General features: G+C 44.7%; 1 protein-coding gene and 1 pseudogene across 1 annotated transcript; both read right to left on the reverse strand.

The window, feature by feature from the left end:
* Positions 1-3,712: 3,712 nt before the first annotated feature.
* LOC122688026 (AP-2 complex subunit mu-like) lies at positions 3,713-5,353 on the reverse strand. Its single transcript, XM_043893834.1, has one exon. It carries the CDS (start codon positions 5,170-5,172, stop codon positions 4,195-4,197), a length of 978 nt encoding a protein of 325 aa, XP_043749769.1. The 5' UTR covers positions 5,173-5,353; the 3' UTR covers positions 3,713-4,194.
* Positions 5,354-5,813: 460 nt separating this feature from the next.
* On the reverse strand, positions 5,814-6,728 carry LOC122687908 (annotated as a pseudogene).
* Positions 6,729-16,027: the final 9,299 nt, after the last annotated feature.

Raw genomic sequence — 16,027 nt, forward strand, 5'->3', positions numbered from 1 at the left:
AGGCAGATGTTTTCCTGGAACTCTCTTGCTTTTTCAATGATCCAACTGATGTTGTAATTTGATCTCTGGTTCCTCTGCCTTTTCTTAGTCCAGCTTGAACATCTGGAAGTTCACGGTTCATGTACTGTTGAAGCCTGGCTTGGAGAATTTTGAACATTACTTTACTAGCGTGTGAGATGAATGCAATTGTGCGGTAGTTTGAGCATTCTTTGGAATTGCATTTCTTTGGGATTGGAATGAAAACTGACCTTTTCCAGTCTTGTAGGCACTGCTGAGTTTTCCAAATTTGCTGGCATATTGAGGGTAGCACTTTCACAGCATCATCTTTTAGGACTTGAAGTAGCTCAACTGGAATTCCATCACCTCCATCAGCCCTGTTCACAGTGATGCTTCCAAAGGCCCACTTGACTTTGCATCCCAGGATGTCTGGCTCTAGCTGAGTGATCGCAGCATCTATATACAGCAGTGTGTGTGTCCATCCCAGTCTCCCAAGTCATCCCTCCATCCTTGCCCCCTCTCCTTTGGGAACCATAAGTTTGTCTGCATGTCTGTGAGTCTGTCCCTGTTCTGTAAATAAGTTCATCCGTATCATTTATTTTAGATTCCACATAGGAGTGACATTCTTCTCTGTGTGACTCACTTCACCCAGCACTATTCCGTAAGATTTTTTAATGGCAGTCACTTTAAACCCATAGAGAGTTGATTCTTTGACAAGCTTATGAATACATTTTAGTCAGAATTATCCTGACATTGATAAATTTTCAGCAGGAAAGTATTAACTGGACAAATCCATTAGGCCAACTTGATTTGAATAATTTATTGCTGAACTAATCAATAATTAACCAGTTTTGTGTATGGTGAAGTTAAGCTATTTCAAATTGTTCCCATTTTCACTTTTGTTTGCTGGAACTCTTTTCATAAAAATCAAATTTCTCCCTCAAAATCTTAAAAGAGTTGATTCATTGATTATTTTTTTCCCCAATCAGAGTTTCAACTATTAAGATTTCTGTCAATGACTTATTTTGTCCATCTGCCTAACCAAGTTTTGCAGATTTTCATTTGCCAAGATTTAATTCTGTTATTTTTGAGTCAACAACAAATCTTATCATGTTTAGTTTTAGCCATTGTCAGTTTTATTTTATAGTCATTATGAATTTTTTTTGTAGCCTATTGGTTTCTATTTTTTTTTAAACTCTAGGGAATTCCCTGGCAGTCCAGTGGTTAGGACTCCTAGCTTCTACTGCAGGAGGCAAGGGTTTGATCCCTGGTCAGGAAACTAAGATCCCATAGGCCATGCAGCATGGCCAAAATGTTAAAAATAAAAATAAAAAAATACCTCACCTTCCGCTCTCTCTGACTTCCCGCTTCCCTGGCCTCCTTTCCTCATCGCCAGCCTCCCAAGCTCATACCCAACTCAGGACATTTACATGTGCTCTTCCTCTGCCTGGGATACTTTTCCCTCAGATCATCATAAGCTGACTCCTGTCCTCCACATTGTATCTCAACGTCCTCCCCTTCTGGAGAAAGGCCCGATTTCTATTTAATTCCACCCTTGCTGCACAGTTCTTGCCACTGCCTGAAACTATTCCTCTTATGTACCTGTGTATTATCCCCACTACTAAAATACGGAATACACGGGAGCAGGGACTTACCATCTTGTTCACTGGTGCATTTCATTCTTCTGACACATGTGTATTCCTCAATACATTTTTTTTTCTGAATAAATACTTGTGAATAGACAAATGAATGGTGTAAAGAAAGACCTGTAATGGAAGAAGGAACAAATGTCATGGAAGAGTCAGAAATGCCATCACTAAAGAGGTGTCTTGTGATTGAAGGACGAGTAGAAATTCAGATGGTGGGGGCAGGCAGTTCAGGAGGGGACCTAGTGCGTGAACAGAGATGGGAGAAAGGAACACGCGATCTGGGAAGGTGAAGTCTGTGCAGATGTGTCTAAACGAGAAAGAAGGGAGAGCTTTGCTGAGCACTGAGAGAGCAATCTGGTTGAAGTTTAAATGGTTTCATTACTGCCTGACAGTCAAAGACACGGCGGCAAGCAGAGCAACGCACCCAAAGGCATGCACCACCGTGCCATAATTCCCCGGAAACTCTGAGCTTCTTACATTCACTATAGCAGGGATTAAGCTTGCAGATGGCATTCAAGTTGCACATCAGCTGACCTTAAACCTAAGAGGTTAGCCTGGGTTATGCAGGTGGGCCAGTGTAATCACCCGGGTTCTTTAAATGAGGAATTACTGGGCAGAAAGTCAGTGTATGATGGGGCAGGCTGAGAAAGACCTGGCTGGCCACTGCTGGCTTTGAAGATGGAAGCGAACCACCAACGAGGAAGGGGGCAATCTCTGGAAGCTGGAAAGGACAAAAATGTCTTCCCCTAGATGCTCTGGAAAGAAACACAGCCTTGTCAATACCTGGATTTTCACCTCTCAAGACCCTCTTTGGACTTCTGACCTCTGAAACTGGAAGATCATAAAATTTGTGTTGTGTTATGACACTGCATTGTGGTTCCTTGTTATAGAAGCAACAGAGAACAAATACAGACACCAAACACAGACGCTTCATCACTGCAGTAAGACGAGGAAGGGAAAAGCAATGCTCAGGGCTCATTTGAGCCTACATTCTGGTGGATGGAAAGTCTTCCGTAGCAACAAAGAAGCAGAATTCCACTACTAGAATGCTGACTTTACCCAGTTCATCTGTGCTTGCATAACCTGCAAAAACAACCTAAAGGACCTAGAAATCTCAGATCACCTTTCAAGGGTCAAAAGAAAAAGTGAATGAATGAGACTGGATGGGGTCCTTGGGGGCAGTCAGCACGTTTTAACCTTACAGTCTCCCCAGGATATAGAAATCACTTATTACATGCATCCCTTAAGCAATCTTTTATTAAATTTTATCTATCGAATCTATCAACATTAGATAATAAGTCTTCTGATAGTCTGAATTTTTTTTTTTAAATAAGAGAACAAGAGTGGATGCTTTCATTGAAAGAAGAGGGATACAATCTCTGAAGAGTGTTTTATTCTCTCAGGAAGATGGGCAAATTGTGACTGATCACCATTTTGCACTAATTCTTGCAGAGCTGGTCTTTATAGATCAACCACCCCTCTCTTTTGCTTTGTAAGTTGAGCTCAAATTGTTCCTGCTGACTGGAGAGTGCTGGCTGCCTGCCCAGAAGGGTCGCCCCTGCAGGCTCTGTATAATGAGGCAACCCACACGGCTGACCTCAGCATAAATAAAAGTTCAAGCTGGGACCTAAATTTTTAGCACATTTGCAGTATGAAAGCCAAATAGCCAGAGGAACTGCAGCAGAATGACATCATTCGAACAACTCGAGCAATCCTTCAATCATTCAGTATAAGAATCAGTATTACAAGTGTCGTTCCGCACTTGTGAAGGACAGCACGGGCCACAGCTGCCCAAGGGGCAGGCTTCCTTCTCACTGCAGACCCGGGACAAAACGTTAAGGATGCAATTACGCTTGCTGTTTGCTTTTGGTCCGTTGGAGTGGCTTGTCTGGAGGTGAGGAAAGGTACAAAGATGTTTCATTTCTCTTCGTGAAAAAAAGGTTTCTGCACGTGAATGTGGCAGGAAGAAAGCGCAGATGACGCACTGCCCGCTGAACGACAGGCCTGATCGAGAGACAAATTTTGGGGGCAAGGAAGAGCAACTTACATGTGTCTTTATTTATTTATTTTTTTTCCATTCTACACAGTTTATTAGGTTTATAACTGGACGAAGTCACACGTGTACAAAATGAAGCTCACACTATCCCAAAGCAGAGTAGGAATTGAGGGCTGGGGATCCGTTACTGGCCTTTGGGGGAGCTCCGAGGTGAGGGGCAGCCAACCCTCCCACTCCAGAGATGTGGCCATAGGAGAGGGGAGGAGAAGGAGCCCACTTGGCTTTGGTCACAGAACTCAAGAGCCTGGCAGTGGGCTAGGGCAGGCAGATGGATGGTGGAGCAGGAGCCTCTGAAACCACCCCGTTCAGGGAGCCCAGGGACTGCTCCACCAGTCCCACTTGCAATGTGGTTGGTCCAGACCTAGACTCAGGGGCTGGTGCAAAGGGAAGGCAGCAAAGCAGGAGGGAGGAGACACTGATGTGTGGTGGCCGAGGGCACCCAGACCTGTGGAAGAGGGTGGGTGGAGAGGTGGGCTAGCGGCCACCAGGCAGCTAGCAGCGGGTCTCATAAATGCCGCTGCGGCCAATGTAGCGCACCCATTTGATGACATCGTGGTCGCTGTAGTTCAGCTTCGGTTCAAACACCTTCAAGTAGCGCACCTTGAGGCCAGAAGGTGCGAATGGCACCTCAAAGTTCATTGAAATGGGGGGTCGAGCCCATTTCTTCTTGTCGTTGGTGGGCAGCAGCTCAATCTCAGCGCTGATTTGGGATTCCTTCATGCCTGCCATGCGCTTGATCTTCCACACGATGGCGTTCTCGCTGGCCTTATACTTGGCCTTCCCCTTCATGCAGATTACCTGCACCCCGCTAGTGTTCAGTGGGGTTGGGATCCGCACCTCAATCTTCTGAGCCAGTAGTGAGGGTTTGAAGTTAGACTTAATGACCACCTTGACCTCCAGCTTGGTGCGTCCCACTTCCCGAACTAGTGGGATCACGCGAAAAGGAAGGATGATGTCCTTGGTGGTGCGATACCTCATGAGTTCAAATTCTCCATCTGGTGGGATAAAGCTGATGCTGCGTTCAGAATCAAACTTGCTGAGTCGCACACACTGGTGGAAGGTGCAGTCATCAATGGCAATTGATTGCTTCCCGCTCTTGCTTGTTTCATCAGCTGTGCCTTTGCCTTGCTTCTCAATGACGATCTTGTCATTCATTCCAAACTTGCACTCAGGCATGCCACTCAGATAGCTCTTCATCACCACCCGGCCTGACACATGGGCGCTTAGGACCTGCCCTTGCGGGGACATGAGGAGGTTCACACTCTCCAGCACATCCAGGAAGAGCTCATTCCGGCGATACTTGATGCCCTCCCGCCGCCAGCCAATCTGCCCGGTCACCTGGCTGGTGATCTGAGACTGCTCTTCTTTTGTCTGATGCTGGCTCTTGATGCCCTGTTGGGTGATGAAGGTTTTCAGTGCACCTGTCTCCGAGTTCTGTGGGTAGCCAAAATCTAGGATCTCCGATGTCATCTCGGTAGACCCGGGAGATGAGCACCTCCCCCTTGTGATTATAGATGAATAAGCCTCCAATCATGGCGGCAGTTCAGTCTTCGCAGCCCATCGCTCTGAGAAGAGACCTGGTGTCCGCGGCCCTCTGCTCGGTCGGCCCGGCCACTCTCCGGATCCCAAGATGTCCGCCCGCCCCCTGCTCGCCTGTGTCTTTATTTTTGATTATTTTTTTGACTGTGCCGTCTTAGTTGTGGCACTCGGAATCTTTGATCGTCATTGCAACATGCAGGGTCTTTGGTTGCGGCATGCAAACTCTTAGTTGCAGCATGTGGGGTCTAGTTCCCTGACCAGGGATTGAACCCTGGCCCCCTTCATCAGGAACTTGGAGTCTTAGCCACTGGACCACCAGGGAGGCCCTGAGGAATAGTGACTTTATTTGGAAAGCCAGCTGACAGAAGACGGTAGGCTCATGCCCCCAAAGACCCATCCTTCCTGAGTTAGAATTCAGGGTCCTTCTGTACTAAAGGGGAAGGGAGTCAAGTCAAACATTTCCCAGTTCCATCAGCCTCTAGTGGGAACGTGTCCAATTTTTCCGCCCTGCAGTCATTCACAGATGGGCCTGGTTAGGATGTTTCCTGTGAGTTAAACAAAGATATTCTAGCTTAATGCTCATGACCCTGGAGGCGGAATTCCCAGAGATGGGCCTCTGTGTATAATTTAAGTTTATAGGCACATCCCTTTTGTAACAAAAGCAATGGAAAGGTAAAGTAAAAGAAATGGATCCAATATGGAGTCAGATTTGTGCTTCCTTATTGCACACACACAAATACAAACCCTCTGCATTTCTTCTGGGCTAATATAAAGTTCTGGTCATTACTTTGCCTTATCTTGAGCTAACTTTATTTGTTTATTTTTGTTTCCATAGTGATTTATTGTTTATTATTTTTACAACCTTTTCATGAAGATAATTCATATATTTAAAACACCTTCAAATATTTAAAAGGTATTATCAGGCAACATCATTTTAAATATATAGTGATATATTACTAGCAAAGTTGTATGCACTTCCATCACTAAAGTTCTTCCCTCTTACTTTTTTTAAATGACACTGGTGAACTAGTGGAAGCAATTTCCCTTCTTTGTGAAGCCTAGAGTGTCAGTTGCACCTCCAATAAAAGTTCCATTGACAAATATTCGTGGTACAGTTCTTTCACCAGTCATTTTGTGAAGAGCGTCTTGAAACTGACTTCTGTATTCAAGCATGTCCAATTCCACCACTTTATAGTTAACATTCATGTCATGGAGAAGTTTTTTGCCATCATACAGTAAGAACAGGATGTTTGGGAGAAAATCACCACACGATTATTAGAAATGGTTTCTTGGATCTGATTCACGGGAGCAGTTGCTGCGTTTCCCAAAGGTGACGATGTGCTGTTCCCCATCCCGGAGCCTGAAATTCCCACTGGCCCCTCAAGCCGGCCCACTGAGCTGCTCCTGACCCGGACGAGCCGAGTCCCCACCAGCCCTGCGCGGCGCCAGTACATGGTCTTACGCGGGGCCTCAGCGAGCAGACAGGCCAGCAATCGGGGCCGGGAGATTGAGCTAACTTTAGAAACCTCTCTTAACCTCCGTCCATTCAACTACTGATGTCGTTGGGAAAAAAAAAAAAAGAAGGAAACCTTCCCTAAGCGTGTTAATAAATAATATATAAATAGGTAAATTTTGAAGTACTCTTAATAGAAAACAAGAGTATTTTGTGGTGTGAAACTGAAAATATTCTATTTTAGAATGTCCAGTATTTGTGATTATATTCATTTCTGTGGCATTCTACTAGATTTTCCTTCTTCAAATTAATGACCTGTCCTAGAAGAAGAGGTGAAAAAACAGGAGAAAACATCTTAAATTAGATGTTAGCATTTGAATGACATGTTTGTATATCTTTATGTCCATTTTTTTAAAATCCACAAGCATACATATTTTAAACAATTTTCTAGCTTGCAAAAACATTTAATCATGTTCTTTGCTACACAATACAGCAACTACTCTAAAAGCTTATGGCTACTTTTCCCTTGAACCCAACAAAAAAACAAAAGATCAGAAGAAAAAAACATTGCTGGAGAAGACCAACACTTCAGTGGAAGGCGATGTTTCTCAACTTTTTTTTTCATTGTCACTCACCTAAGGGGAAAAAACCAAATATCATTTAAATTGTCTGTAATGCAAAAAATGAAATACCAAGGAATAAGATTTTGTCAGGTGGGCTTGAGTTTCAGAGGGCCACAGACCATTGTAATATTTGTATCTTTTTTGCCCCTCAAAAACCAGTTTTCATCCCCTTGGAGGCACTATTACCTTACCCACTTGGGAATGCATGGCGTAAACAAAGCAAGACAACATTCTTGCCCCATCTCCCCACCCACTCAAAAAAAGGCAGGGGGAGGGATGAAGGAAGGGGGTTGAACGTAGGCCCCTCTCCCCCAAGCCCATCTATTCTGTTGTATAGCTGATGTGTGTGTTGAGCGGGGTTTTCCAGGAGTGATGCTATTGGCATTTGGGGCTGGATATTGGCTATTGGCTATAGTGATGCTATTGGCATCTGGGGCTGGATAATTCTTTGGTGGGTGGCGGGGGGCGTTGTCCTGTGCGTTACAGGGTGTTTAGCAGCATCCCAGGCTTCTACCCTCTAGAGATGCCAGTAGCAAACTCCCAGCTCCCAAATGTGACAAAATATCTCTGGTGGCTCAGATGGCAAAGAATCTGCCTGCAATGCAGGAGACTGGGGTTCCATCCCTGCGTTGGGAAGGTCCCCTGGAGAAGGGAAAGGCTACCCACTCCAGTATTCTGGCCTGGAGAATTCGGGGTTGCAAAGAATCAGACACGACAAAGCAACTTTCACTCAATCACGCATCCAAAATATCTCTAGCTGTGGCCAGATGGCCCCCATTGAGAAGCACTTTATGAGTGACTCATAAAGGGCCACAGTGGGGAGAAGCAGAGCTGGGGGGGTCTGGGTGGGAGGGAGACCCGGACACACGCAGACCGCAGCACAACTCTGCGGGAGTGCCCACCGCTGCCGTAACCAGTGGCCACGACCTGGTGGCGTCCCAAAAGGCACACTTGCTGTCTTACAGTTCTGTAGGTCAGAGGTCTAGCACGGCTCTCTCCAGATTTAAAATCAAGGCGTCAACGGGGCTGCGGGCCTTTCCAGGGCCGTGAGAGGGGAACCTGTTTTCTGGCCTCCCCCAGCTTCCAGAGGCTGCCCCAGGGCCTTGGCTCACGCTCTGTCCATCTTCAGAACCCACAATGTCTGGTCAAGTCCATCTCATCTTGCCATCTCTCTGCCTCTCAGGCTCACTGCCCTCCCTCTTATGTTAAACGGACCCTTGTGATCACACCACGCACCATGGCAAGGTCAGCCGATCAGCAAACTTATTCTACCTGCACCCTTAACCCCGCATTGCTTTGTGACTTAACATACGCGTGGGTTTCAGGCATTAGAAGGAGAAATCTGTTACTGTTATTTGCGTATGTATTGCGTGCGGGCTTTCTCTAGCTGTGGCGAGTGGGGGCCACTCTCTAGTTGGGGTGCATGGACTTCGCATTGTGGTGGCTTCTCTTGTTGCAGAGCACGGGCTCAGTCGTTGGGGTGCACAGGCTTAGTTGCTCTTAAGTAAGTGGGATCTTCCTGGACCAGGAATTGAACCTGTGTCCTCCCCATTGGCGGGAAGATTCTTATCCACTGTACTACCAGGGGTGTCCAGGATGGGACATCTCTGGGAGAGGGCATGAGCCTGCCCACCACAAGTAAGTATGCAATGACCCACAAACAATGACCTTCCTGAGGCCCAGCCCAGAAATGCACGCCGTTTTGAAGGAAAGAGTCAGAGTGAGACACACACTGGTTCCTACTCTTCCCAGTAAGAGACTCTCTGCCCCTTTCTTTAGAAAACAGCAGAAGTTATTTTTCTTCAGGTGATAATATATGGGCCTCGTGTGGACTGTTTCACTAAGGATGTACACTTCAGCTTGTAAAGTCTCAGGTTAAGGCAAGGACCACCAGACAGAGGAGTGGATAAAGAAGATGTGTTACAGATGTACAGTGGAATACTACTCAGCCATAAAAAAGAACAAAATAATGCCATTTGCAGCATTTGGACCTAGAGATGATCATAATAAGTGAAGTAAGTCAGACAGAGAAAGACAGATATCATATGATATCAGTTATATGTGAAATAAAAAAAAAGGATACCAACAAACTTATTTACAAAACAGAGTCACACATGTAGAAAACAAATCTATGGTTACCAGAGAGGAAAGGGAGGGAGGGATAAACTAGGAGGTTGGGATTAACATGTATACACTGGTGTGTAAATATATACAGTATATAACATATATACACCATATATAAAGTAGATAATCAACAGGGACCTCTACCCACTATTCTGTAATGACCTATATGGGACAAGAATCTAAAAAAAACAAAAACAAAAAACAGTGGATATAGGTATATGTATAGCTGAGTCACTTTGCTGTACACCCAAAACTACACAACCTAGTAAGCCAACTACAGTCCAATTAAACAAACAAAAAAAAAGATGGAGACCTCCAGGCACCGTTTAGTATAGTATGGAAATGGCTGGAATTTCACTGTGTCATTTCTTTAGTTGTTGAATACCCTTTAATTAAGCCCAATTTAATAAGCATTCTCACAACAGCTGTTATTGGAAGGCTGCCTCCCGTGACCAACTCAAAACACCCCTCAAAGCTGTGCCTGGTCTGTGATGACTTCTGACACTTCTATTTAGCTGTGGGGTTTGGGGGTCCATAAACCCCTCACACTGCAAAGAGAATTGAGGGCTTCAAGCCGTTTTGACTTCTAAGCACCTGCAATCAATTGGCTATGGGGGGATATTACTTACAGAAGTTCTTCCCCATTTCTCCCCTCAAATTAACCTCTCCACTTACAAAATCTACAGAATCTAGTGACAGGCCCCACTGACCAATAACAAATAACACTGTGTGTTAGTCCTTCAGCTGTGTCCAACTCTATGACCCCGTGGACCGTAGCCCACCAGGCTCGTCTGTCCATGGGATCCTCCAGGCAAGAACACTGCAGTGGGTTGCCATGCCCTCCTCCAGGGGATCTTCCCGACCCAGGGATCGAACCCAGGTCTCCTGCATTGCAGAGATTCTTTATCAGCTGAGCTACCAGGAAGGCTGTCCATATACATATGTATACTTTTTCATATTCTTTTTCATTATGGTTTATTACAAGATATTGAATATAATTCCCCGTGCTGTACAATAGGATTTTGTTTTTTATTTGTTTCGTATATAGTAGTTTGCATGTGCTAATCCCAAGTTCCTAATTTAACCCTCCTCCACATCCTTTCCCCATCAGTAACCATAAATTTATTTTCTATGCTTTTGTGTCTGTTTCTGTTTTGTAGATCAGATCACTTGTATCATATATTAGATTCCACATATGAGGGATATCTGTGGTATTTGTCCCAAGTGTTTCTGAACTCATTGGTTGGCTGAGGGCAAGGAGAGGAATCTGGATGGGGACCCTCTTGCTTCCTGAAGCCCACCCTTCTTTCCCTTCCCCAATCCCTCTCCTTGCCCACCCCTCTCTTTTCTTTTTTTTTACTCTTTGAAAGACACTATATTTAAAAAAGGCAAGCCACAGACCAGGAGAAAATATTTATAATACATATTATCTCGGGAAGGACTTTTATCAAGGATATACAAAGAGCTCTTCCAACTCAGCAATAAAAAGGCAAACAACTCCGTTAAAAAAATAGGCAAAAGATTTGAGCATTCAAAGACACCTGAATGCCAAATGCACTCATTAATATATGCTCAGTAGCATTAAGGAAACATAGATGGAAACAGGATGTTCTCCTAGTGCTAGGGGTGAGTCACTGCATCCTCGGGATCTGTTGGAGAAAGACAGATAGCCAAACACATTTGGGGGTCCGTTAGGAAGGAAGACACGGGGAATGGCTAAGACCTGGCAGGGTCCCCGTACTTGCCAAGTTCACAGTCTGGTTGGTGGTAAAGTCCACAAGCTGACTTCATAATCAATCACCACCTCCACAAACACAACACCCAGCTTCCTCATAAAGAGGTAGACGAAAACCATGATATCTTTTTTCTGAACTCCTCTGACTTTTTAGAATGAAATTTTCTTTATTATCCGTAGTTATACGGCTTGCCTACTATGTTGCACGTTCTAGGTGTAGGTCCGTTTTGCTTGTGCTATGCTCGGTCGTGTCCGACTCTTTGTTACCCCAGGGACTGGAGCCCGCCAGGCTGCCCCGTTGATGGAACTTTCCAGGCAAGAATACTAGAGTAGGTTGCCATTTCTTCCTCCAGGGGCTCTTCCTGACCCAGCGATCGAGCCCACAGCTCCTGCACTGGCAGGCAGATTCTCTACCCCTGAGACACCTGGGAGGCCCGTAGGCCCATGGCTCTGTGTATTTATTGCACGGGCACGTACGTAAACTCTGTGTCCCCTCTCCTTCTGGAACACGTATTGAGCCTCGTCGTGGACAAAACAGACAGGACACCTGACCAAAGCAGGCTTAAAGCCTCTGGGGGTGGGGGCTGGCCAGATAGACAATAAATAAATAAAATAAAGAGGATATCAGACACGCATGTTGAGGGGGAGAATAAATGGAGGAGAGGAGAGGGAAAGCCAAGGTGCAGGGTGAGGGGGTTTTACATAAAGGGTCCAGAGGGCCTCGCTGAGAAGGTGGTGTTTAAGCAAAGACCTGAAGAAGGTGAGGGGGGGAGTCCTGTCCGCGTCTGAAGGAGGAGAGCTCCAGGTGAAGAGGAGCCTGCACGGCCACTGCAAAGACCCTAAGCTGGAGCGTGTGTCATCGAGTTTGAGGAGCAGCAAGGAGGCCAGGTGGCACCGTGGTAAAGAATTTCCACCTGCCAATGCAGGAGACACAAGAGACATGGGTTCGATCCCTGGGCCGGGAAGATCCCCTGAAGAAGGAAATGGCAGCCCACTCCAGTATTCTTGCCTGGGAACTTCCATGGACAGAGGAGCCTGGTGGGCTACCGTCCACGGGGTCACAAAAGAGATGGACACGACTTAGCAACTAAACACACACACACACACACACACACACACACACACACACGAGGAGGCCAGGCTCCAGAAGCAGGAGCAAGGGAGAATGCAGTGAGAAATCAGGTCAGGGAGGTAACTGTGCCCTGGGTCACTTCAGAGCAGCTCTCAAAGAGAGTTGTCCCTCCATCTCAGGGTATTTTTTTTTTTTTAATTAAAAACTCCAGGTAGCATGCAGTTCCCATGGACTCCCACGGATCCCAGCAGGATTCAACCCTTGTCCCCTGCAGTGGAAGCATGGAATCTCAACCACCAGGACCTCCAGGGAAGTCCCATCTCAGGGGCACTTTAAAAATTGGTAGGGGTATTTCTGATTGTCACCATGATGACAAAGACACTCCTGATATTTTATGCAGGAGTGGGGTGCCAGGGAAGACAGAAGCCCTGGGAGTGGGACAGTCTCACTCCTTGGGGAACTGTTTTGTGTTTAACAACTTTCAAATATCTTGCTCCATTTTTAGAGGGGAAAGACAAATCAATTTTGTTATATTTTAAAATTTTTTATTGGAGGGCAGTTGATTTACAATGTTAATTTCATTTATTTACTTTTCATTTCATTTCATTATTTACATTCATTTCATTTACAGTGTTAATTTCATGTAAACAGCAAAGTGATTGAGTTATGTACACATATATCCGCTGGTTTCTAGATTCTTTTCCCCCATGGGTCGTTATGGAGTATTGAGTAGACTTCCCTGTGCCATACAGTAGGTCTGTATTACTTATCTTTTGTACATGTAGGAGTGTGTGTATATAAATCCCAGTCTCCCAATTTATCCCTCCCCCGTTTCTTCTCTGGTCACCATTAGATTGTTTTCTACATCTGTGACTCTGTTTCTGTTTTGTAGATAAGTGGAAAGATCTGCCTTATTATATGAGCCTGGAACTTAACTTCATCTCATGTATAAACACACACTGCTTTTTGCACAGTTTGAATGGATACTGTGTTTTCTAGGAGTGTGACTTCCTTGTGAAGCAAGTGAAGCTCCCTGTGGGTTTTGTTTGGAACGTCACCAAGAGTTTTTTTTAATGAATTTATTTATTTGTGGCTGTGCTGGGTCTTCATTTCGAGCGCGTGGACTTTCTCTAGTTGCAGGGAGCGGGGTCTGCTCTCTAGGCGGGGCGAGTGGGGGCCACTCTCTAGTTGCAGTGCACGGGATTCTCACTGCAGGGGCTTCTCCTGTGGAGCATGAGCTCTAGGCTGCAGCCTCAGTAGTGGTGCTTGAGCTTAGTTGCTCCTGGGAATGTGGGATCTTCCCGGGCCAGGGATCAAACCCATGTCCTTTGCAGTGGCAGGTGGATTCCTAACCACTGGGCCACCAGGGAAGTCCTTACCAAGAATTTTTAAACCTTTCAAAAATCAGAGCACCGGAGGCAACACTTTTTTTTACGGTATCTGAGCAGATAAAGATAACCTGTATCAGCTTATATTCACAGGAATTCTGCACAAAGGAGTAAATACCTTCTTAGCACTTCATAGTACATTCTGATCTAGCTTATGCAGAAATTTATATCTTGCGATACACATTATTTTATTATAGAATACTTTTATTTTTCCTCGTATTACAGCTTAGGCACTATATTGATTTTTCTGAAATTATATTTGTAGATTAGTTGTCATATATAAATTTCATATCATGATAGTCAAGGAAAGGAAAGTGAAAAGTGAAAAGTGTCACGTCTGACTCTTTGTGACCCCATGGACTGCAGCCTCCCAGGCTCCTCCGTCCATGGGGTTTTCCAGGCAAGAGGACTGGAGTGGGGTGCCATTTCCTACTCCAGGGGATCTTCCCAACCCAGGGACTGGACCCGAGTCTCCTGCATTGCAGGCGGACGCTTTACCCTCTGAGCCACCAAGGAAGCCCACGAGGGCACTATAAATTCCCATTATAAAACAGGGTGTTGAGTCCTTTCGACACAAAAATAGGGTTGAAAACTGCTAGTGTAGGAGTCCTGTAGTCCTTTTGTCCTTAAAAAATTTTTTTTCTTATATTTTACTCTGAAACTTAAAGTTACTGGTGCGTTTCAAGCCCAAGAGAGCCATAGTGTGGCTAGTTTCAGAAAGGTCACTCTTGCTGCTTTTGAGGGGGATAGATTTGGGGGACGCCCAGCACTAGTGCGGGCAGTCTGTCGGCATCCTCCTCCCGTAATGCCTGGAACTGGATCTCTCCATCTTCTCCCCGTCGCCCAGCAAGCCTGTCAGAGCACCGCTCAGCCTCTCTGCCCCTCAGCTGCCCCTTCCAGAAGCAGCTGTGCATGCTCCCCTCTTTCTCAGCTCCCTGGGTCATCCTGGATCTGGGCTCTGTGACTCTCCACTGCTTCTGAGTTCACAGATATGTGTGTGTGTGTAGCATATATATGCACATATATTTACTTTGTCTATGTGCTTAAATTTATTTTACATACTTGTGGATATATATGTGTGTGTGTGTGTGTGTGGAGATAAATATCCTGGAGAAGGAAGTGGCAACCCACTCCAGTATTCTTACCTAGAGAATTCCACGGACAGAGGAGCCTGGTAGACTACAATCCATGGGGTCACAAAGAGTCAGAAACTACATAGTTACTGAACATGGATATATATATAGAGAGAGAATATTATATATATGTAAAATGTACTCTACTTCTCTAATTGTCCTCAGAGAGAGATCTTGTCCAGATTACCTATTAACACCAATTATTGACTGTCATCATGACAGGTGGAAATTTTACAATATTTTTTAATTTACAAAAAAGAAACTGGAAGAAAAGAAACCAAAATAACATGGTTCTCTCTGGAGAATGGCATTCACAAATTTTCTTTTTCTATACTTTGCATATTTTCTGTAATTAAGAAAAACACTTGCTTGTTAGCATTATATTTAAGAAGTTTGAGAGTCCCACACATAGTAAGCATATTTAAAAATAGAAATAATTTTATAGATAATCTAGAACATGTTTTTAAAGTTAATTTACATTTTAAATATTCTCTTAAATATTCATGTGAAAAATTTAAAGCAACTGAACTATTCCTTAGAATATTCTCCACACTTGATTGGCCAGTAAGTCAAACATATGTTTACCACTTATTCAAAATTAAAAGTGGTTTACGGTAAGCTTGTTAAGAATGTTTTCATTCATTTTGAGATATGTGAGAGCTTTGTAAACATCCTTGGCTTAGAAATTACAATATTTAGTTGACTAGAAACATCGTATAGATAAACAACAAGGTCCTCCTGGATAGCACAGAGAACTGTATATTCAATATCTTATAATAAACCATAATGGAAAATGACACAAGAAAGAATACATACACACGCATAACTGAATCACTTCGCTGTACACCAGAAACGAACACAACATTGTAAATCAACTGCATTCCAATTAAAAAACAATTCATCGTATGTAGGAGAGACTGCTGCTGCCGCTGCCAAGTCACTTCAGTCGTGTCCGACTCTGCGACCCCGTAGGCGGCAGCCCACCGGGCTCCCCGTCCCTGGGATTCTCCAGGCAAGAACACTGGAGTGGGTTGCCATCTACGTGTACCTAAATAATTACTCCCCCGCTAGAGGCAGGAATGCAAACACATTTGTGGAAACACCACATTCAAATGTTTACCTAAAACTGGTTACTTTCACAAACAGCTTCAAAACACCCAAAGCTAGTTAATTCATGCAGGACTGTTTGCTGATTTTATTATACTTGAAATGTTGGCCAAAGAACTTGTTGATCATGACAATGCTTTCGTTAAGAAAC

This window comes from Cervus elaphus, chromosome 32 (assembly GCF_910594005.1).
Source record: "Cervus elaphus chromosome 32, mCerEla1.1, whole genome shotgun sequence".
NCBI classification, from domain to species: domain Eukaryota; kingdom Metazoa; phylum Chordata; class Mammalia; order Artiodactyla; family Cervidae; genus Cervus; species Cervus elaphus.

Bases quoted from the DNA above. Each gene is read 5' to 3' on its own strand.
- LOC122688026 (XM_043893834.1), bottom strand. From the start codon at position 5,172: ATGACATCGGAGATCCTAGATTTTGGCTACCCACAGAACTCGGAGACA.